The sequence below is a fragment of the Scardinius erythrophthalmus genome (genome assembly GCF_964197995.2).
Source record: "Scardinius erythrophthalmus genome assembly, chromosome: 2".
In the NCBI taxonomy this organism is placed as follows: domain Eukaryota; kingdom Metazoa; phylum Chordata; class Actinopteri; order Cypriniformes; family Leuciscidae; genus Scardinius; species Scardinius erythrophthalmus.
The window spans coordinates 66,260,282-66,282,455 of record NC_138222.1 but is presented as its reverse complement, the minus strand read 5'-3'; the positions used below and the strand labels follow the sequence as shown (position 1 = coordinate 66,282,455).

The 22,174-nt window shown below is 35.2% G+C and overlaps 2 protein-coding genes across 2 annotated transcripts; both read left to right on the top strand.

Moving 5' to 3' along the window:
• Positions 1–8,009: 8,009 nt before the first annotated feature.
• Positions 8,010–8,957, top strand: LOC308685880 (aerolysin-like protein; the record flags this gene model as incomplete). The annotated part of the gene is made up of 1 exon (XM_081357990.1): positions 8,010–8,957. The coding sequence occupies one exon, from the start codon at positions 8,010–8,012 to the stop codon at positions 8,955–8,957; it is 948 nt and encodes a 315-aa protein (XP_081214116.1).
• Positions 8,958–18,550: 9,593 nt separating this feature from the next.
• On the top strand, positions 18,551–19,498 carry LOC308685878 (aerolysin-like protein; the record flags this gene model as incomplete). The annotated part of the gene is made up of 1 exon (XM_081357941.1): positions 18,551–19,498. One exon carries the CDS (start codon positions 18,551–18,553, stop codon positions 19,496–19,498), a length of 948 nt encoding a protein of 315 aa, XP_081214067.1.
• Between the last annotated feature and the right edge of the window lie 2,676 nt (positions 19,499–22,174).

Here is a 22,174-nt window from a genome sequence, read left to right as displayed (position 1 = left end):
GGAAGCTGCTAAGTTGTCAATAATGAGCACTCTTCCTCTATATGACAGTTGAGTTAGTATCCATTTCCATTTTTGTATACGCCCAGAAACTTTTTCAAACAATCCATCCCAGTTTTTCTGGATATATTGGTCAGTCCCAAGGAAAATTCCCAACACTTTAAACCCCTCTAGACTCCAGGAACAGTTCTGAGGAAGTGCTGGAGGGCCTCCATTCTCCCATTCACCCAATAAAAAAGATGCACACTTTTGCCAATTAATTCGAGATGAGGAAGCTTTCTGATAAACCTCCAAAGATTCTCTCAAAGTCCTGACATCCTGAGCAGATCTGATAAAAACAGTGACATCATCAGCATAGGCACTAAGCTTAACAGTTTTTGGGTCTGAGGTGGACGGACACACTGTTGATATGCCACCCAGCTTGTTTCTCAGTGCGACCAAAAAAGGTTCAATTGCAATTGCATACAGGATTCCTGAGAGTCCACACCCCTGCCTTATGCCTCTGCTTACTCTGAAAGGTCTTGTAATGGTACCATTAATTTTCAGCATGCTGTATGTGTCAGTATACAACAGTTTAATATAAGCAATAATAGATGGACCAAATCCAAAAGCCTCAAGGCACTTAACCAGGAAGAGAGAGAGAGAGAGAGAGAGAGAGAGAGAGAGAGAGAGAGAGAGAGAGAGAGAGAGAGAGAGAGAGAGAGAGAGAGAGAGAGAGAGAGAGAGAGAGAGTTGAATTTTGAAAAAACTTTAATTCACAAGTAGCCAAAAATTACAATCACCTTTTTAACAAACAACAGTGTGCAAATAAATTAGGCTACTTACAATTTTTTTTTTTTTTTTTTTTTTAGAAGCAAAAGCTTAAATCATCCTCAATTACTGTACACAACACATCATGACTGCACCATCTCATTTTAAAAGTAGAAAGATCATTCATGTCATTGTAAAATCTGAAATCAATCAGTATTCTTGCTTTGACTAAAGATCTAAAAACCAGAATCACATCATCATTACACCCTTTCTCTATTTTACTTTTTCTACTCATATAAATTGCCAATTTTGCTTGACCAAAAATAAAATTCAACAATTGAAACTCTATACGTTTTTTCTGCACATACTTAAAACCAAATATAAAGGTTTCTGGATGAAAAATCTCATTGAACTTATCACACATTTCTTGAACCAACACAAATAAAGGCGTAAGCCTAGAACAGTACACAAAAGCATGAAAAAACCTTTTGAAGACAAAACGGACAACCAGGGTTTTTACTCGCATCCAAAACAGAAATAAAAGAGTTGACTGCAATAGCCCCGTGCAGAATTCTCCACTGCAAATCACCCGTCTTTTTTAGTAATGGTGTTTTGTATAGCACTCTCCATTCAGGTTTTACATCATTGCATACTTTAAAAACTGACCGCCAAGGGGTATCAATTCTTTTGTCAAGCAATTTTTCTTCCAACATCAAATTTTCTTCACTTGTAAAGGTTTCTTTTAACTTGTTTACAAAACGTGCGGCTTGTGACAGCGTGGATACCTTCTGTTCGTTTGAATAAAGCACAACACGATCAGGTAGACAACCCTTAAAATCTTCCAGCAAGACCAATTCTCTCAGTGACGCAAAATCATTGGCTTTATTTGCATGACACCATTTATCAAGCAAATTACTTTTCTCTCGGGCAAACTCGACAAAAGTAGAATTAGAATTTTTTTTATGACTTCGAAACCTCTGCCTATGCAACCCAGTATTTATTCTGCTCTCCACTGACCTAGAAACTGGTCCATTGCTCCAACGAGGCACTTGTTACACACATTATAAGAAGTGTGTAATGTATAAGAGTATAAGTCTATGCAAAAACCACAGTGTCAATGAAATCACGTCGGTGGTGCTTGTGCAATTCTACGTCACATTGCATAGAATCTTAGAACAGCTCATTCTGAGAAAGTGCTTATGATTGATTGAGATTGTAAAAAAAACACTGGGTGGATTTTTATCATTCTAGGGTGGTTTTGCTCACACACTGCCGACACACATTTATGTTCAAACACCATGTAAAAGTGAATTTTGCATAATAGGTGCCCTTTAAAGCAATTTCTAAGCAGTGTCCTACAGCAGGGTAGTCTTGCAGTATTTAACTAAAGATAACTGCATCTACTAAAGTGCTTCTAACACTTACAGAGTATGTATAGTATATTAATGATATAAATGAAACCACTTCTTTGGAATTAAAATAAATGTAACAAACCACTGTATTAAAAGGTTTAATAAAGCTACATGCAAGAATTTTTTTAAGTCCATCTAAATATAAATGTAACAAACTCACAGATTATAGTCCAGTGTGTCATTTCTGTATACTCTATCAGCACCAAACAGAAGTCAGAAGGTTTTCCTATGAATATAGCTTGCTAATAAAGAGATACTTTTAATAATGGAAATACCCACATATCAGTGAACGTTTTACATAAATGCATTTAACGTTTAGTTATGCAACACTCTTTACAGAAAGAAATAACACAGTTATGTATCATCATCAAGTTTGTCCGAAAGAATGAAGATAGTGAGAGTGTACGTTTTATTAAAAAAGCAACATTTTGAAAAAAAAAAGCTGAGAAAATAACGTTCTTTTCAAAGACTTCATCAGATTAAGAGCGTTGATTAAAACAAAGGACTGTGAAGCTTTGAGTGTGTTGATGGACTCAATTCATCACCTTTGATCACCTTTTTTTAAATTAAACTTATCAACATTCAAGTGTTGATTAAAAAAAAAACAGAGTTAGAACCGATTTCTGAAATTGCCATGAAATTGGTTTGTGGTTGAAAACAAAAGAAAAACACTGACGGAGAAATAATTTACACTGTAGGACAATGAAATGCTCAAATCGCTCAATCTAATGTCATGTTAGTCAGTAGTTGGGCTCTTGTTCTGTCAGGTGGATTGATTATCAATATGTCTTATCCGTTCATAGAGGATATGCATATAACAGAAGAAGAACTTACTGTACACATAAGATTTGAAAAGAAATCTGAGGTATTTTTTTACTGACTGCCAAAAGCCACAGAACAGAGAAGCAATGGCTCGCTGCGATTCACAGAAACATCTGGATCTAGGCAGAGAAAGGTGGATTTGCATTTATATTTTGTGTCAATATGTTGAATTTTGAGGTAAAATCATACTTGTTTTTGTTATGTACTGTATTGACAACTCATTAAAATGAAATAAGATGAAATATTTGCAATTTTATATTCTGTGTACACTATGCGCAAGTGTACCTGGACAAAAGCCGTTTTAAACGCAAAGGGTCGTTACACCATATATTGATTTGAAGAAGTTAATAGAAGTAAGGGATACATTACTTTATAATAAATAAACTAATTTTCTTTCTTTCTGAACTGTATTTGACTTTATTCAACTATACTTATGTACATTATTTTGCATTCGCTGACTTTAAAATGAACTGTCTGTCGATTTCACTGCGTATTTAAACCATTAAACGTGTAATAGTTAAACGTATAAATGTCATTGTTCAGAACTAATCTTCTTTCTTTCTTTAATTGTATTTGACTATTTAATACTTGATGTATTTTTAAATGATTTTGCATTCGCTGAATTTAAAATATAATTGTCAATGTCACTGTATTTAATCCGTTAAACACGTATAGTTTTAGAACTAATCTTCTTTATTTATTTATTTATTTATTTATTTATTTATTAAGACTGACAATATTGAACTACTTTGATGTCAGCACTAAACGATTTTTGCATTTAAATGTAATGTGCAGTTTGTTGCCATTGCTGCCAATTTTAACACATTTGTGAATGTCAGTTGACAAGCATTAAAAATTAGTATACAGAATGTCAGTAAGCAAACAGTTAACTGGTCCCATTGACTTCCATAGTATTTTTTTTTTCCTACTATGGAAGTCAATGGGACCAGTTAACTGTCTGGTTACTGACATTCTTCAAAATATCTTCCTTTGTGTTCAGCAGAAGAAATAAATTCATACAAGTTTGAAACAACTTGAGGGTGAGTTTAATGATGACAGAATTTTCTTTTTCATTTTCTTGTGCATCAACAGAAAGGTTTTTATGTATTTATTTTAGAGATTGTTTTGTAAATAAATTTGTAGTAAATGTAGTAAATTTGTAGTAAATGTAGAGGGTTTTAAATTGAATTTGTGTTGATTGTAACTAGGTTATTAAGATATTTATAATAACTTTGTTATTATTATTATTTTTAATTACAAATGTATTTAATTATATAATAGTGTACATGATGTATATTACATTAAAGTGTATGTTAGTTCACATTAATTGCTTGTCAGTATATTTGGAAGTACACTTTTATCATATTTCAAAGTTCATATAAAAATGTATTAAAGTCCCACTTAAGTTGTTCCAAAAAAAATCACTCTTAATTTCAACTAATTGCATTTAATTTGAGCTTAATCTGTGATACATTTGAAATCAATAACATATTATATGCAATACGTTTGTCGAAAACATTACACTTAATTCACATTTAAGTGTATTGTTAACTGACATTAAAGTATATTTTAGTTCACATTAATTGCTTGTCAGTTCATTAAACAGTACACTTTAACTATATTTTAAATACACTATATGCAAGTATGAAATGACTTCTTACATTTGTATACAAGTTGTTTAAAAAAACATTCAAAAGTTCAACTAATTGCATTTAATATGAAGTTAGTTTGTGATACATTTGAAACTAAATACAAATAAAATGCACTAAGCGGTGAAAACATTACATTTAATTCACACTTAAGTGTATTGTTAACTGACATCAAAGTACATTTAGTTCAGTTAATCAATTTTAAAGACACTAGAAGCAATTATCAAAGTAAATATAAAGTTGTATTAAAGTCCCACTTAAGTTGCATTTTATTTCAACTTAATATGTGATATACAGTATACGAAATCAATTACACTTAATGTACATTCAGTGCACCGAAAACATTGCATTTAAGTCACACTTAAGTGTATACATTTAAAGTATATTATTTGTATAATAAGTACACTTTATAAAAGGACACTAAAGTGCACTTTTTATTCACAAGGGCAAGGTCAGTGAGAGACTGCTTCATCATAGATGAGTAATGTCACTCAAGTCTTCTTCATTGTGATTTGTTCTGGTGATTGTTTTTGAGCTAATCATACTGTGTTAAGCTGCATTATGTATGGTTTTAAAATGGCACTCTACTTTGTGAGGTGGGGGAGCTGATTACACTGGAAATCATTGATCAATCACTCGGGGTGTGTTTTAAGGACTGCCTGTCCCCTTCAGAGCTGTATTTAAGCAGCAGACTGACCAAACACATCACACTTCTCCAGCTTTGACCAGGCGAGCTGCTCTTGAGAAGAATTTCAGACTGCAGTCATTCATGTAAGTATACTTTCACTCAAGGGCACTTGACTTAAGATGTAGCTAGCTAACAGTTTCTAATACTTTGCATGAGATTATCCAACCCAATTTTCTTCCACCGCGTATCTATATCACGAGTTCATGTTTTCATTTGCCATGCTCTTTACGCAAAATGTACCCATTGACTTTAATTGGTTGTCTAGGAGCCACTTTCCAACAGGTTATTTTAAAATGAAAAGTCAAAATATGTTTAAGTTAGGTTTAGGGAAAGGTTTGGGTTTATATTTGCGAAAATAAGGATCAATCTGGATCTGGGTATTTCTAAAAAGTGTATAAATCACTAGTTTTTCTAAAAAAAAAAAAAATTTTAAATTGAAATTCATTAGTTATACAACTTTTATTTTAAAAAAAGTTTTTGTCAGCATTGCGATTCAATTTGTACACATATACACTATTTAATGGACGTATGCACGAAAACACAATTTAAAACAATGCAGGCCTTCATGTACTACTTCTACTTGTATTAATTTGCTCAAGCAAGTAGTTAAAAATATTTAACCATGTACTTATATTAAGATTGCAAACATTTTAAATTAAAACTTAAAATTGACAAAACAGCCGACTATCATGCCTTTTCTTTTGCATTTAAATTTTAATACAATACATCTTGAATGTCACAAAGAACTTGTTTTTCCACCTCCACGAATGAGACGAGTGTTGTTCATTATGTCGCCTTGTTGAGGTAAATTGTAGTTTCACACATACTCCGTTTGCAGTGTGTAGGCTATGCGGTGCGTATTTTTTTCCGTACCCATGTTAACAGGTCAGAGCTTTCACGCTGCACGCGGATGCGGTCCGGCGATCCGTTCCAGGTGCGGTGCGTATACAGCAGTGCAGAGATCGTTTCCGCACCGAGACTATTTCTGCTGTGCTGCACGCGCTGAATTAAAGTGACAGCACATGGTTCGTGGTCAAAATGAACACAGATTGATATGAAAATATAATAATCTCACCATACATGCGTTTAATTGTATACTACAATTTTTCACAGTCATCTTTTTACTTTTAGAAGACTTTTAGTAAATTAAGGAAAACTACAATTTACCTCAACAAGGTGACATAACAACACTCGTCTAATTCGTGGAGGTGGAAAACATGCAAAATTTATTGTATAAAGATTTAAATTATGCAAAAGAAAGGGCATGAGTCTGCAGTCAATTTTAAGTTTTAATTTAAAATGTATGCGATTTTATATAAGTACATGGTTAAATATTTTACCACTTGCTTGAGCAACTTAAATATAATTATATAGAAGTATTGAATTGAATAATACGTTGTTTAAATTTGTTTAAATGTGAATACGTCTATTAAAGAGAGTATGTGTAGGCTACAGAGAATCACAATGCTGACAAAACTTTTTTAAAAGGTGCTCTAAGCGATGTCGTAGAGAGACGTTACTACTTGTTGACGTTCGAATTGTTGTCAAACAAAACGGAGGCTAGCTCGACCCTCCCTCCTCCTCATCCCGTCTCCTCCCTCCTCCCCTCCCCTCCCTTCCGGCATAAAGGAAAGTCAAAGTAGTCACTACAAACAAAATTGAGTTTTACTGATACTTCATTCAATGTGTAATGTCACCGTTAGATAAATGCTTTTATATATTGCAGAACAGAATGCAGAAAAAGAGAAACATTATCTTAAAATCATTTCGCCACCTGAGGTTATAACTATAGCTCCCATACAAGGACGCAATAATAGCATGATAGCGTTAGCTTCGCGTTTCCCACTGAGCATAAACAACAGCGGTGTCGTAAACAAATTTAGTCAAAGTTGTCAATAGCCTATAAATGAACATTCAAATTCATAACAAACCGTGGGTTAAAACAATCATTCACACAAATTGTCGCCCTATACTGTGAGTTTGCTTGATCATTTACAATAGAGATTGATCGCTAACGTGTTGTAGTCACCAAAGTTAACGCTGACTGCATAGTTCTAGCTAATGACATCCTTGTGTTGGTTTGGTGAACATGAACGTCTATTTAGAAAGAAAAATGGATTTACCTGTTCTGCAAAAACAGAGCAACTGGAATGTCGGATTGGAAGCCCTTCTGCCGGCGGAGTTCTCGCCACCTTTCCAAGGTTTTTCCGATGTAAATTCGGTACTTCCCGCGTTCCTTATCCTTTGTCCTTCTTCTTTGCAATTTGTTCATCAGAATGTCGTCTCTTTGGTCGTGTGTCGGACATAATTCAAACTTCATTTATGTCGTTCATATGGTTTATGACATCAAAGTACCGCAAGAGCAGTCCAAAAGCATAAGGAGCCATCTACTTTCTATTCGCTCCTGCGGTACTCTGATGAAATTCACCGATCGGTCTGTGCAGCGCCGGTTCAAGTCCAACAAGCCTATTATCAGGGGTGCTGGAGGGCTGGACATGATGCTACATAAACGCTTTTTGACTTTCTCAGTTTGTGTACATCTATAGGGTTCAGAGAATTATTTTTTCCCACAGTAATTTCACACATATCTAGTACAATTATGTGGTTTTGTTTTATTAATACAGTGTGTGTGTTTTTAAAGCTGATGTTAATTCTTATCTGATATTGCTTTCAGATCTATTTAATTCCAAGATGTCCGACACAATAAATCTGCATCTAATTGGTGGAGGCGGAGGTGGTGCATTCTCATTTACTGGTGTGGACAACGGTGCCAGTTTAGAGAAGATCGGAGTCTGGGTGGGAGGATGGCAGGTTAGGGGTGTCAGGGTCTGGCTTTCAGATGGAAGAGTTGAAAATTTTGGAGAAGGTTCTGGACCGTATCAAGAGTACACGTTCTCACCTGGTGAGTGTTTCACCTCACTTTCCCTGTGGGGGAACGGAGCAGGAACACGTCTTGGAGCCATCAAATTCAAGACCAGTTTGGGGGGAGAGTTTTTTGCAAAGATGACAGACTGGGGTTTAAAAAAAGAATATCCCATGGATGTCGGCTCTGGATATTGTTTGGGAGTTGTAGGAAGAGGTGGTGCCGACATTGACTGCATGGGATTCATGTTTCTCAAAGCAATTGAATCAACAGTTCTCACCGATGTCCACTATCCCACTATCCACCAACTGATACCACAGGTGGCAGTAGAAGACATCAAAGCCCACAGTTACAGGAACAACTCCTCCACCACACAAAATCAAACACTTGAAAGCTCAACGACTATAAATAAGAAATCTTCATGGTCTGTGAGTGCAAGTTTATCTGCAACATTTAAAATGGAAGTGAAGGCTGGGGTTCCAGAGGTTGCTGAAGTTACTAAAGGATTCAGTGTCACCATTGGATTTCAAGGCACTTATGGTCAGGAGAACACAGAAAAGAGAACCGAAAAGCTGTCTACAAATGTAGAGGTGCCACCAGGGAAGAAGCTTGATGTTTCCATCACTATTGGCAGAGCCACTTTTGACCTGCCTTACACTGGCACAGTGAAGATGACCTGCAAGAACGGCAGTGTGTTTGCGTACAGAACCAAGGGCAGATACAAAGGCGTCACTTACACTGATATCAAAGTGGATACCAAGGAATCTCCTCTGTAATGTCAAGACAGATTGCACATGTGATGCACAAGTTCTTTGAATACTTCTAATTTTGTCAATCATGTATCAGTTGCTTTACATTCAGGCCTCATTGTATTTTTTGGGCCGGTGTTTGGGTGTTCAGGGGAAATATATATATATATTCAACATTTGTTGTTTTCAAATAACCTTATATAATACCAATACACAAATATTCATATAGCTTCATACTTTGTGTAATCACAATAAATAATCTCTAGATACTGATTCTGTAATAATGTGTTTAAAATTACATTTAATTAAAAAAAATACAATTTATTAAATAAACCTTCTGTTGTAAGCAGTGTTCCCTCTACTTATTTTCTTATTTTCATTATTTTTCTCTATTGGGCGAACATTTCAGCCACATGAGCAACAGTCTTTATACCAGACTTGAAAAGTGACTAAATGTGGTTGAATCATTTAGTTGTAACTTGTAAGTTACAAGTTACAACTAAATGATTTAACGTCATTTAATTAATGTGCTATTTCTATTTGATTTGACCCTTAAAGTAACTTAGTTAAGTAAAGTAAAGTAATCTCTGTTGCTCTATGATGCTGTATTTCATTTGAATGTGCAGAAATGCTTATGGTTGGGATCTCAGTCAAGGAGTAATATCTCACAATATAGTGACACTTTATAGTTAACTTAGTGTATTACTAACGTAAATACTTTGTAACATGAAGCACATTTTTATATGGATTAAAGGATAGTCCAATCACAGCGAGTTCAGCGATAAAGTCACGGCCAATGACAACCCATCTGAATAGAGGCGTCACACTTGTTTATTTATGGTAAATTATGACAGATCTCTTTCACGACTGAAGGGATTGATTCCTTAAATATTTAATATTTAGACTGTTACATTTATTTTTCTCTAATTAAATATTAAAGGCACATTTTAAAGGGGACCTATTATGCTCCTTTTAACAAGATGTAAAACAAGTCTCTGATGTCCCCAGAGTGTGTATGTGAAGGTTTAGCTCAAAAACAGATAATTTTTTACAGTATGTTTAAATTGTCATTTTTGGGGGCTCAGAAAAACGCGCTGTTTTAGTGTGTGCCCTTTAAATGCAAATGAGCTGCTGCTGCGCGGCACAGTGGGCGGAGCTTCATGAGCTCGCACTCAGTCTCTCAGGACTGATGATAATATCAGAAACTCTCAGTAATGGTGTTCATTTCGACCCAGAGTCGGACAATAATGCCTACAGAGTCAGAGTGCGAGTGCTGTATGGAGATGGAACAGGTATAGTTTAATTTAATTACGGTTATAAAGTATTTGTCATCTGCTTGTATGTACCTAGCCTACAAGTCTGCTGTTTCGGACCAGGTCCGAATGATGATCAAAAATATACTGATGAGTTTAATAAAGTTTATTGTACATCACACAAAAGATGAAGCGTCAGTTTTACTCATAGAAGTTAAAGTTCTGGTTTATTATTCTCTCTTACTGTTGATTCAATGACATGACAAATTAAAACTATTCCTGTTTTTCATTGCACGTTTTTATTTTATTTTGTAATCTTTAAAGCAGGCCTTCAATAATTTCCTAAATCAAAGACACTTGTAAGTTTATCATTGCACGTTTTTCATTGTAAAAAAAAGATCTGCTTATAGGCCTATATATAGTCGATACATAGCCTATATTTATATATATTATATATATATATATATATATATATATATATATATATATATATATATATATATATATATATATATATATATATATATATATAAATAATAATTATATATGGGCCATTCTACAGAATTGGTGCAAAGTTGGAAACATCTTGAATTTTTTTTTGTTTTTTCCCACAAATTTTGCATGTATGCAAATTGTATAATATCCAAGGTACGCTTTTAATTGTGCAGTTAATTCTCATATTGTATTTTCAGAAAATGCTGGAATATTTTCCTTCTCCCCAAATTTGTCACTACCGAAACAAAATAATAAATAATTTATTAAGAAGGCTTATAATGACCTATTAAGATTTTGTTTACATCTACCTTATAAATATATATTTTTTCTATTTTTAAAAAATATTTTTTACTAGTTAAATCAATAAAGATTATAATTTTAATAATATTTTAAGTGTGATTTATGAGATTTGTTGTATTTTGAACCCAATCTTTCTTTGTAGAAGGCATAAAGTTTATCGTACTGATTTCAAAGTTAAGGATTCATCGGTTTGAATATGCACTGAACCAAACACTATCATAACATCTTAGTTGATAATTCAATATACTTTATTTTTGACAAAACATCCCATGTTATGGTAGTGACTGCACATTTTTGGTAGTGACAGTAATGTTTTGGTAGTGACCACAATAATTAGTTTGCCATGGCTGAATCAGACTGTCCACATTTTATGTTAATATAAATAAATAACTATGATGCACATATGCAGTCAGTACATATAGCAGACACACATCTGACAGTAAATATCTTATAAGAACACCTAGAGCTATTCTATATTTTGGGTCTTGAGGTGCAAGTGAGAAGAGGTATGCTCCTAGATAAACAACAACTTACAATGTAGACTCAGAACCACTTTGTTTTATTTTCACATTTTCAACATTTTGTTTATGAGTCATTCAGATAAATCTCCAGAACCACTGAACTCTCTCTCTCTCTCTCTCTCTCTCTCTCTCTCTCTCTCTCTCTCTCTCTCTCTCTCTCTCTCTCTCTCTCTCTCTCTCTCTCTCTCTCTCTCTCTCTCTCTCTCTGTCTGTCTGTGTGTGTGTGTGTGTGTGTGTGTGTGTGTTTACATAAAACATTAATTTCAGAATAATTTTCCTCATTCAGATAAATCTCCAGAACCACTGAACTGTGTGTGTGTGTGTGTGTGTGTGTGTGTGTGTGTGTGTGTGTGTGTGTGTGTGTGTGTGTGTGTGTGTGTGTGTGTGTGTGTGTGTGTGTGTGTGTGTGTGTGTACTGGTGTCTGATCACCCTCACTGGAAGTGCTAGGTGGTGCGGAAGCCCTGCAAAATGTCTCCATCTCTTTTTGTATTTTCACCATCATCCTGTGTCTTTTCTGTCTTTTCCTCCATGCTTTTCTGTCAGATAATTCACTGATACTCTTCAACTTTCCTTCTTCCCTTCGTTTCTTATTTCTTTCATTTTCTTTCCTTAAGTATTCCTCGTACTTCACTGGGTCTTCCCTCAACCTTTGTTTGTATTCTCTCTGTCTCTCTGTTGTAGTTTTTCTATTTTTTTTTAGGCATGTTGGTGTTTTATGTCATTCTCCCTGTCAAGTTAATCATAGAAATTAACATTACTGACAACAACCTTACACCTAAGCTAGTATCATGGACTGCAACCTTAAGTAATTGTAACCTCATCACATTACAGAATTTTAACAGAATATTGCATACTAAAACATTACTAAAACATACTACAGTAGTAATTATTTGCATAACTGTACTAAAATGTAGTTTATTCCTCCAAATAAAGGATTATGTGTTCCCTTTTGTCACTACCAAAACAATGTCACAACCGAAACTTCAAGAAAACGTTTCGGTTGTGACTGTTTTGGTAGTGACAATTTTAGATACTTTTGAGCCTAGCTCGAAGATGCTAATCAGCACATGGTTAGCAATCACTGGTCAGAACAGTTGAACACATATAACAACTAAATTTTATGGAATAACATCCAAAAAAAATGTCTCAATAGCAGAACAAATGAGTTTGGTAGTGACATTCCTAAAGTGCTTCTAACACTTACAGAGTATGTATAGTATATTAATGATATAAATGAAACCACTTCTTTGGAATTAAAAGAAATAACACAATTATGTATCATCATCAAGTTTGTCCGAAAGATTGAAGATAGTGAGAGTGTAAGTTTTGAAAAAAACATCAACATTTCAAACATTTTGAAAAAAAAAATCTGAGAAAATAACGTTCTTTTCAAAGACTTCATCAAGATGGGATTAAGAGCGTTGATTAAAACAAAGGACTGTGAAGCTTTGAGTGTGTTGATGGACTCAATTCATCACCTTTGATCACCTTTTTTTAAATTAAACTTATCAACATTCAAGTGTTGATTAAAAAAAAACAGAGTTAGAACCGATTTCTGAAATTGCAATGAAATTGGTTTGTGGTTGGAAACAAAAGAAAAACACTGACGGAGAAATAATTTACACTGTAGGACAATGAAATGCTCAAATCGCTCAATCTAATGTAATGTTAGTCAGTAGTTGGGCTCTTGTTCTGTCAGGTGGATTGATTATCAATATGTCTTATCCGTTCATAGAGGATATGCATATAACAGAAGAAGAACTTACTGTACACATAAGATTTGAAAAGAAATCTGAGGTATTTTTTTACTGACTGCCAAAAGCCACAGAACAGAGAAGCAATGGCTCGCTGCGATTCACGGAAACATCTGGATCTAGGCAGAGAAAGGTGGATTTGCATTTATATTTTGTGTCAATATGTTGAATTTTGAGGTAAAATCATACTTGTTTTTGTTATGTACTGTACTGACAACTCATTAAAATGAAATAAGATGAAATATTTGCCATTTTATATTCTGTGTACACTATGCGCAAGTGTACCTGGACAAAAGCCGTTTTAAACGCAAAGGGTCGTTACACCATATATTGATTTGAAGAAGTTAATAGAAGTAAGGGATACATTACTTTATAATAAATAAATTAAATTTGTGATTTTATTTTTGAAGCAATTCTCACTTTACAGCATTTCAACACGAGTGCCAGTGCTTTTCACAGTACTGTAGCTTTGCAGGAAGGTTTCTTCAAGCGTCTCGGAGACGTTCCCGCAGTTCTTCTGGATTTAGTCTGTCTCAGTTTCTTCTGTTTCTTCATGTAATCACAGACGGACTCGATGATGGTGAGATCAGATCATACCGGCTGCTGTCAGACTCCTTGTGCATACACAAATCTCACTGGATTATTACAATTAATGGCAAAAAGAATGTTTGAAAATGTAAACTGATATTTTAGACCCGCGTGTAAGAGACTTCTTCTTCTTCAGAGTCTAAACAATGTACATTTCACTGTAAACTGTAAAATACAATCTTGCACATCTGTAAATTTTACTTTAATTTCCTAATGGTATAAATTACATTGTTCAGAACTAATCTTCTTTCTTTCTTTAATTGTATTTGACTATTTAATACTTGATGTATTTTTAAATGATTTTGCATTCGCTGAATTTAAAATATAATTGTCAATGTCACTGTATTTAAACCGTTAAACACGTAATAGTTTTAGAACTAATCTTCTTTATTTATTTATTTATTTATTTATTTATTTATTTATTTATTTATTAAGACTGACAATATTGAACTACTTTGATGTCAGCAGTCAGCACTAAACGATTTTTGCATTTAAATGTAATGTGCAGTTTGTTGCCATTGCTGCCAATTTTAACACATTTGTGAATGTCAGTTGACAAGCATTAAAAATTAGTATACAGAATGTCAGTAAGCAAACAGTTAACTGGTCCCATTGACTTCCATAGTATTTTTTTTTTCCTACTATGGAAGTCAATGGGACCAGTTAACTGTCTGGTTACTGACATTCTTCAAAATATCTTCCTTTGTGTTCAGCAGAAGAAATAAATTCATACAGGTTTGAAACAACTTGAGGGTGAGTTTAATGATGACAGAATTTTCTTTTTCATTTTCTTGTGCATCAACAGGTTTTTATGTATTTATTTTAGAGATTGTTTTGTAAATAAATTTGTAGTAAATGTAGAGGGTTTTAAATTGAATTTGTGTTGATTGTAACTAGGTTATTAAGATATTTATAATAACTTTGTTATTATTATTATTTTTAATTACAAATGTATTTAATTATATAATAGTGTACATGATGTATATTACATTAAAGTGTATGTTAGTTCACATTAATTGCTTGTCAGTATATTTGGAAGTACACTTTTATCATATTTCAAAGTTCATATAAAAATGTATTAAAGTCCCACTTAAGTTGTTCCAAAAAATCACTCTTAATTTCAACTAATTGCATTTAATTTAAGATTAATCTGTGATACATTTGAAATCAATAACATATTATATGCAATACGTTTGTCGAAAACATTACACTTAATTCACATTTAAGTGTATTGTTAACTGACATTAAAGTATATTTTAGTTCACATGAATTGCTTGTCAGTTCATTAAACAGTACACTTTAACTATATTTTAAATACACTATATGCAAGTATGAAATGACTTCTTACATTTGTATTAAAGTGCCATTTAAGTTGTTTAAAAAAGCATTCAAAAGTTTAACTAAGTGCATTTAATATTAAGTTAATTTGTGATACATTTGAAACTAAATACAAATAAAATGCACTTAAGCGGTGAAAACATTACAGTTAATTCACACTTAAGTGTATTGTTAACTGACATTAAAGTACATTTAGTTCAGTTAATCAATTTTAAAGACACTAGAAGCAATTATGAAAGTAAAAATAAAGTTGTATAAAAGTCCCACTTAAGTTGTCCCAAAAAAATCACCCTTAATGACAACTTATTGCATTTTATTTCAACTTAATATGTGATATACAGTATACGAAATCAATTACACTTCATGTACATTCAGTGCACCGAAAACATTGCATTTAAGTCACACTTAAGTGTATACATTTAAAGTATATTATTTGTATAATAAGTACACTTTATAAAAGGACACTAAAGTGCACTTTTTATTCACAAGGGCAAGGTCAGTGAGAGACTGCTTCATCATAGATGAGTAATGTCACTCAAGTCTTCTTCATTGGGATTTGTTCTGGTGATTGTTTTTGAGCTAATCATACTGTGTTAAGCTGCATTATGTATGGTTTTAAAATGGCACTCTACTTTGTGAGGTGGGGGAGCTGATTACACTGGAAATCATTGATCAATCACTCGGGGTGTGTTTTAAGGACTGCCTGTCCCCTTCAGAGCTGTATTTAAGCAGCAGACTGACCAAACACATCACACTTCTCCAGCTTTGACCAGGCGAGCTGCTCTTGAGAAGAATTTCAGACTGCAGTCATTCATGTAAGTATACTTTCACTCAAGGGCACTTGACTTAAGATGTAGCTAGCTAACAGTTTCTAATACTTTGCATGAGATTATCCAACCCAATTTACTTCCACCGCGTATCTATAGCACGAGTTCATGTTTTCATTTGCCATGCTCTTTACGCAAAATGTACCCATTGACTTTAATTGGTTGTCTAGCAGCCGCTTTCCAACAGGTTATTTTAAAATGAAAAGTCAAAATATGTTTAAGTTAGGTTTAGGGAAAGGTTTGGGTTTATATTTGCGAAAATAAGGATCAATCTGGATCTGGGTATTTCTAAAAAGTGTATAAATCACTAGTTTTTCTAAAAAAAAAATATTTTTTTTAAATTGAAATTCATTAGTTATACAACTTTTATTTAAAAAAAGTTTTTGTCAGCATTGCGATTCAATTTGTACACATATACACTCTTTAATGGACGTATGCACGAAAACACAATTTAAAACAACGCAGGCCTATTATTCATGTACTACTTCTACTTGTATTAAGTTGCTCAAGCAAGTAGTTAAAAATATTTAACCATGTACTTATATTAAGATTGCAAACATTTTAAATTAAAACTTAAAATTGACAAAACAGCCGACTATCATGCCTTTTCTTTTGCATTTAAATTTTAATACAATACATCTTGAATGTCACAAAGAACTTGTTTTTCCACCTCCACGAATGAGACGAGTGTTATTCATTATGTCGCCTTGCTGAGGTAAATTGTAGTTTCACACATACTCCGTTTGCAGTGTGTATGCGGTGCGTATTTTTTTTCCGTTCCAGGTGCGGTGCGTATACAGCAGTGCAGAGATCGTTTCCGCACCGAGACTATTTCTGCTGTGCTGCACGCGCTGAATTAAAGTGACAGCACATGGTTCGTGGTCAAAATTAAGACAGATTGATATGAAAATATAATAATCTCACCATACATGCGTTTAATTGTATACAACAATTTTTCACAGTCATCTTTTTACTTTTAGAAGACTTTTAGTAAATTAAGGAAAACTACAATTTACCTCAACAAGGTGACATAACAACACTCGTCTAATTCGTGGAGGTGGAAAACATGCAATATTTATTGTATAAAGATTTAAATTATGCAAAAGAAAGGGCATGAGTCTGCAGTTTTTGTCAATTTTAAGTTTTAATTTAAAATGTATGCGATTTTATATAAGTAGGCCTACATGGTTAAATATTTTACCACTTGCTTGAGCAACTTAAATATAATTATATATAAGTAATGAATTGAATAATACGTTGTTTAAATTGTGTTTAAATGTGAATACGTCTATTAAAGAGAGTATGTGTACAGAGAATCACAATGCTGACAAAACTTTTTTAAAAGGTGCTCTAAGCGATGTCGTAGAGAGACGTTACTACTTGTTGACGTTCGAATTGTTGTCAAACAAAACGGAGGCTAGCTCGACCCTCCCTCCTCCTCATCCCCCCCCTCCTCCCCTCCCCTCCCTTCCGGCATAAAGGAAAGTCAAAGTAGTCACTACAAACAAAGTTGAGTTTTACTGATACTTCATTCAATGTGTAATGTCACCGTTAGATAAATGCTTTTATATATTGCAGAACAGAATGCAGAAAAAGAGAAACATTATCTTAAAATCATTTCGCCACCTGAGGTTATAACTATAGCTCCCATACAAGGACGCAATAATAGCATGATAGCGTTAGCTTCGCGTTTCCCACTGAGCATAAACAACAGCGGTGTCGTAAACAAATTTAGTCAAAGTTGTCAATAGCCTATAAATGAACATTCAAATTCATAACAAACCGTGGGTTAAAACAATCATTCACACAAATTGTCGCCCTATACTGTGAGTTTGCTTGATCATTTACAATAGAGATTGATCGCTAACGTGTTGTAGTCACCAAAGTTAACGCTGACTGCATAGTTCTAGCTAATGACATCCTTGTGTTGGTTTGGTGAACATGAACGTCTATTTAGAAAGAAAAATGGATTTACCTGTTCTGCAAAAACAGAGCAACTGGAATGTCGGATTGGAAGCCCTTCTGCCGGCGGAGTTCTCGCCACCTTTCCAAGGTTTTTCCGATGTAAATTCGGTACTTCCCGCGTTCCTTATCCTTTGTCCTTCTTCTTTGCAATTTGTTCATCAGAATGTCGTCTCTTTGGTCGTGTGTCGGACATAATTCAAACTTCATTTATGTCGTTCATATGGTTTATGACATCAAAGTACCGCAAGAGCAGTTCAAAAGCATAAGGAGCCATCTACTTTCTATTCGCTCCTGCGGTACTCTGATGAAATTCACCGATCGGTCTGTGCAGCGCCGGTTCAAGTCCAACAAGCCTATTATCAGGGGTGCTGGAGGGCTGGACATGATGCTACATAAACGCTTTTTGACTTTCTCAGTTTGTGTACATCTATAGGGTTCAGAGAATTATTTTTTCCCACAGTAATTTCACACATATCTAGTACAATTATGTGGTTTTGTTTTATTAATACAGTGTGTGCGTTTTTAAAGCTGATGTTAATTCTTATCTGATTTTGCTTTCAGATCTATTTAATTCCAAGATGTCCGACACAATAAATCTGCATCTAATTGGTGGAGGCGGAGGTGGTGCATTCTCATTTACTGGTGTGGACAACGGTGCCAGTTTAGAGAAGATCGGAGTCTGGGTGGGAGGATGGCAGGTTAGGGGTGTCAGGGTCTGGCTTTCAGATGGAAGAGTTGAAAATTTTGGAGAAGGTTCTGGACCGTATCAAGAGTACACGTTCTCACCTGGTGAGTGTTTCACCTCACTTTCCCTGTGGGGGAACGGAGCAGGAACACGTCTTGGAGCCATCAAATTCAAGACCAGTTTGGGGGGAGAGTTTTTTGCAAAGATGACAGACTGGGGTTTAAAAAAAGAATATCCCATGGATGTCGGGTCTGGATATTGTTTGGGAGTTGTAGGAAGAGGTGGTGCCGACATTGACTGCATGGGATTCATGTTTCTCAAAGCAATTGAATCAACAGTTCTCACCGATGTCAACTATCCCACTCTCCACCAAATGATACCACAGGTGGCAGTAGAAGACATCAAAGCCCACAGTTACAGGAACAACTCCTCCACCACACAAAATCAAACACTTGAAAGCTCAACGACTATAAATAAGAAATCTTCATGGTCTGTGAGTGCAAGTTTATCTGCAACATTTAAAATGGAAGTGAAGGCTGGGGTTCCAGAGGTTGCTGAAGTTACTAAAGGATTCAGTGTCACCATTGGATTTCAAGGCACTTATGGTCAGGAGAACACAGAAGAGAGAACCGAAAAGCTGTCTACAAATGTAAAAGTGCCACCAGGGAAGAAGCTTGATGTTTCCATCACTATTGGCAGAGCCACTTTTGACCTGCCTTACACTGGCACAGTGAAGATGACCTGCAAGAACGGCAGTGTGTTTGCGTACAGAACCAAGGGCAGATACAAAGGCGTCACTTACACTGATATCAAAGTGGATACCAAGGAATCTCCTCTGTAATGTCAAGACAGATTGCACATGTAATGTACAAGTTCTTTGAATACTTCTAATTTTGTCAATCATGTATCAGTTGCTTTACATTCAGGCCTCATTGTATTTTTTGGGCCGGTGTTTGGGTGTTCAGGGGAAATATATATATATATTCAACATTTGTTGTTTTCAAATAACCTTATATAATACCAATACACAAATATTCATATAGCTTCATACTTTGTGTAATCACAATAAATAATCTCTAGATACTGATTCTGTAATAATGTGTTTAAAATTACATTTAATTAAAAAAAATACAATTTATTAAATAAACCTTCTGTTGTAAGCAGTGTTCCCTCTACTTATTTTCTTATTTTCATTATTTTTCTCTATTGGGCGAACATTTCAGCCACATGAGCAACAGTCTTTATACCAGACTTGAAAAGTGACTAAATGTGGTTGAATCATTTAGTTGTAACTTGTAAGTTACAAGTTACAACTAAATGATTTAACGTCATTTAATTAATGTGCTATTTCTATTTGATTTGACCCTTAAAGTAACTTAGTAAAGTAAAGTAATCTCTGTTGCTCTATGATGCTGTATTTCATTTGAATGTGCAGAAATGCTTATGGTTGGGATCTCAGTCAAGGAGTAATATCTCACAATATAGTGACACTTTATAGTTAACTTAGTGTATTACTAACGTAAATACTTTGTAACATGAAGCACATTTTTATATGGATTAAAAGATAGCCCAATCACAGCGAGTTCAGCGATAAAGTCACGGCCAATGACAACCCATCTGAATAGAGGCGTCACACTTGTTTATTTATGGTAAATTATGACAGATCTCTTTCACGACTGAAGGGATTGATTCCTTAAATATTTAATATTTCGACTGTTACATTTATTTTTCTCTAATTAAATATTAAAACTTGTTAAAATGATGTATAGGCCTACAGTTAAAATACAAAAGGTATAGGCTTGTAGTATAGGCAGTGAATGGTACTTACCAGGTCACCCCCATACAGTCTGTATAGTTGGTATGATCCGGGAGTTTTCCGGTAGAGAAGTAAAGCGAGCTAGACGTGATCTCCGTGTGTCTGTGTCATTATTATCAAATAGTCCAAAAGACGACTACAACATGGTGTCAGAAGTTGAAATACCCTACTAAACAACACCGCGCACATCACGCAGTGACTGAAGATCACCGAGGCGCGAGTGAGCAGTGACGAACAGCAGCGCGGCCGGACATCCGAACGAGCCCCACGTGCTAAAGCGACGGTCGAGATGGAAATGCTTCATCCGCCGCCACCTTTGTCTCTGACGGGGAACTTGGCTGAAAATTGGCGTAAGTGGGAACAAAGATTTAATCTGTATCTTACTGCCTCAGCTCTAGTGGATAAATCGGAGACGAGACAAATCGCTGTACTGTTGCATTGTTTAGGAGAAGAGGCGCTAGAAATTTATAACTCGCTGGACATCGAATATGCAGACGCACGTGATAAAAAATTATCAGAGGTCCTCGCAGCACTGCGAAAATACTGTGCTCCGCGAAAGAATACAGTCTTTGAACGACATCAGTTCTGGGCCCACACATTCTCCGAGCAAGCAGGCATAGATAAATTCCTCACGGAGTTAAGAAACAAAGCACGCACATGTGAATTCGGAGAAACCGAAGATCTCATGATACGAGACAAAATAGTGTTCAGTATAACAGACTTTGGCCTCCGTGAACGATTGCTGTCTGTATCTGATTTAACACTTTCAAAAGCCATCGACATGTGTAGAGCTAAAGAAGTCACGAGGGCACAAGTTACAGCAATGGCAGCATCGTCAGACACACAATTTGTGCACGCTGTCACTAAAAAAGGCCAGCAGCCTAAATGGCGATCAAACAAACCAGCAGTGCACAAACAAATGACACCGCCAACGAGAGAACACTCAAAAAATTGTGGTAAATGCGGACGCATTCACATGCCCAGGCAATGCCCCGCCTACAATGAAGTGTGTAAAAAATGTGGCAAAAAGAACCATTTTGCACTCGTTTGCAGATCAAGAGCCAAGATGGATGCGCTCGACACAGATACTGAGATATCGGGGATAGACACACTGTTTGTGGGTACTGTAGTTTACTCAAACACGTCAGAAACAGGCTGGCACGCAGATTTGAATATGGCAGGCACAGTTGTCAACTTCAAGCTTGACACGGGGGCTGAAGCAAACGTCATTCCAATGAAAATCATTGAACAGCTTCAGGTTCCTGTGAACATCAAAAAGACAAACACAGTGCTAGTGTCATATGGAGGCACCCGCATCAAACCAGATGGTGTTGTTAAACTCCAAGTGCAGTCTAAACATAAAACAACTGACATGATGTTCTTTGTGACTACAGCATCAAATACAGCCCTACTGGGGAGACAGGCGTGTGTGCAATTAGACCTCATAAGAAGAGTTGATGCTCTAACTCCAACAGCACCTGCCACAAAAGCTGAGCTTCTTAACCGCTATGCTTCAGTATTTCAAGGTTTGGGCCAGTTTCCAGGATTGCATCACATTCACACTGATCCTTCTGTTCCACCGGTAATACACGGCTGCAGGAAGATACCGTATGCAGTTCATGACCGACTCAGAGAGACACTGGATGAGCTGGAAAAAAGAGGCGTCATAAGCAAAGTATCTAAGCCGACAGCATGGGTCAG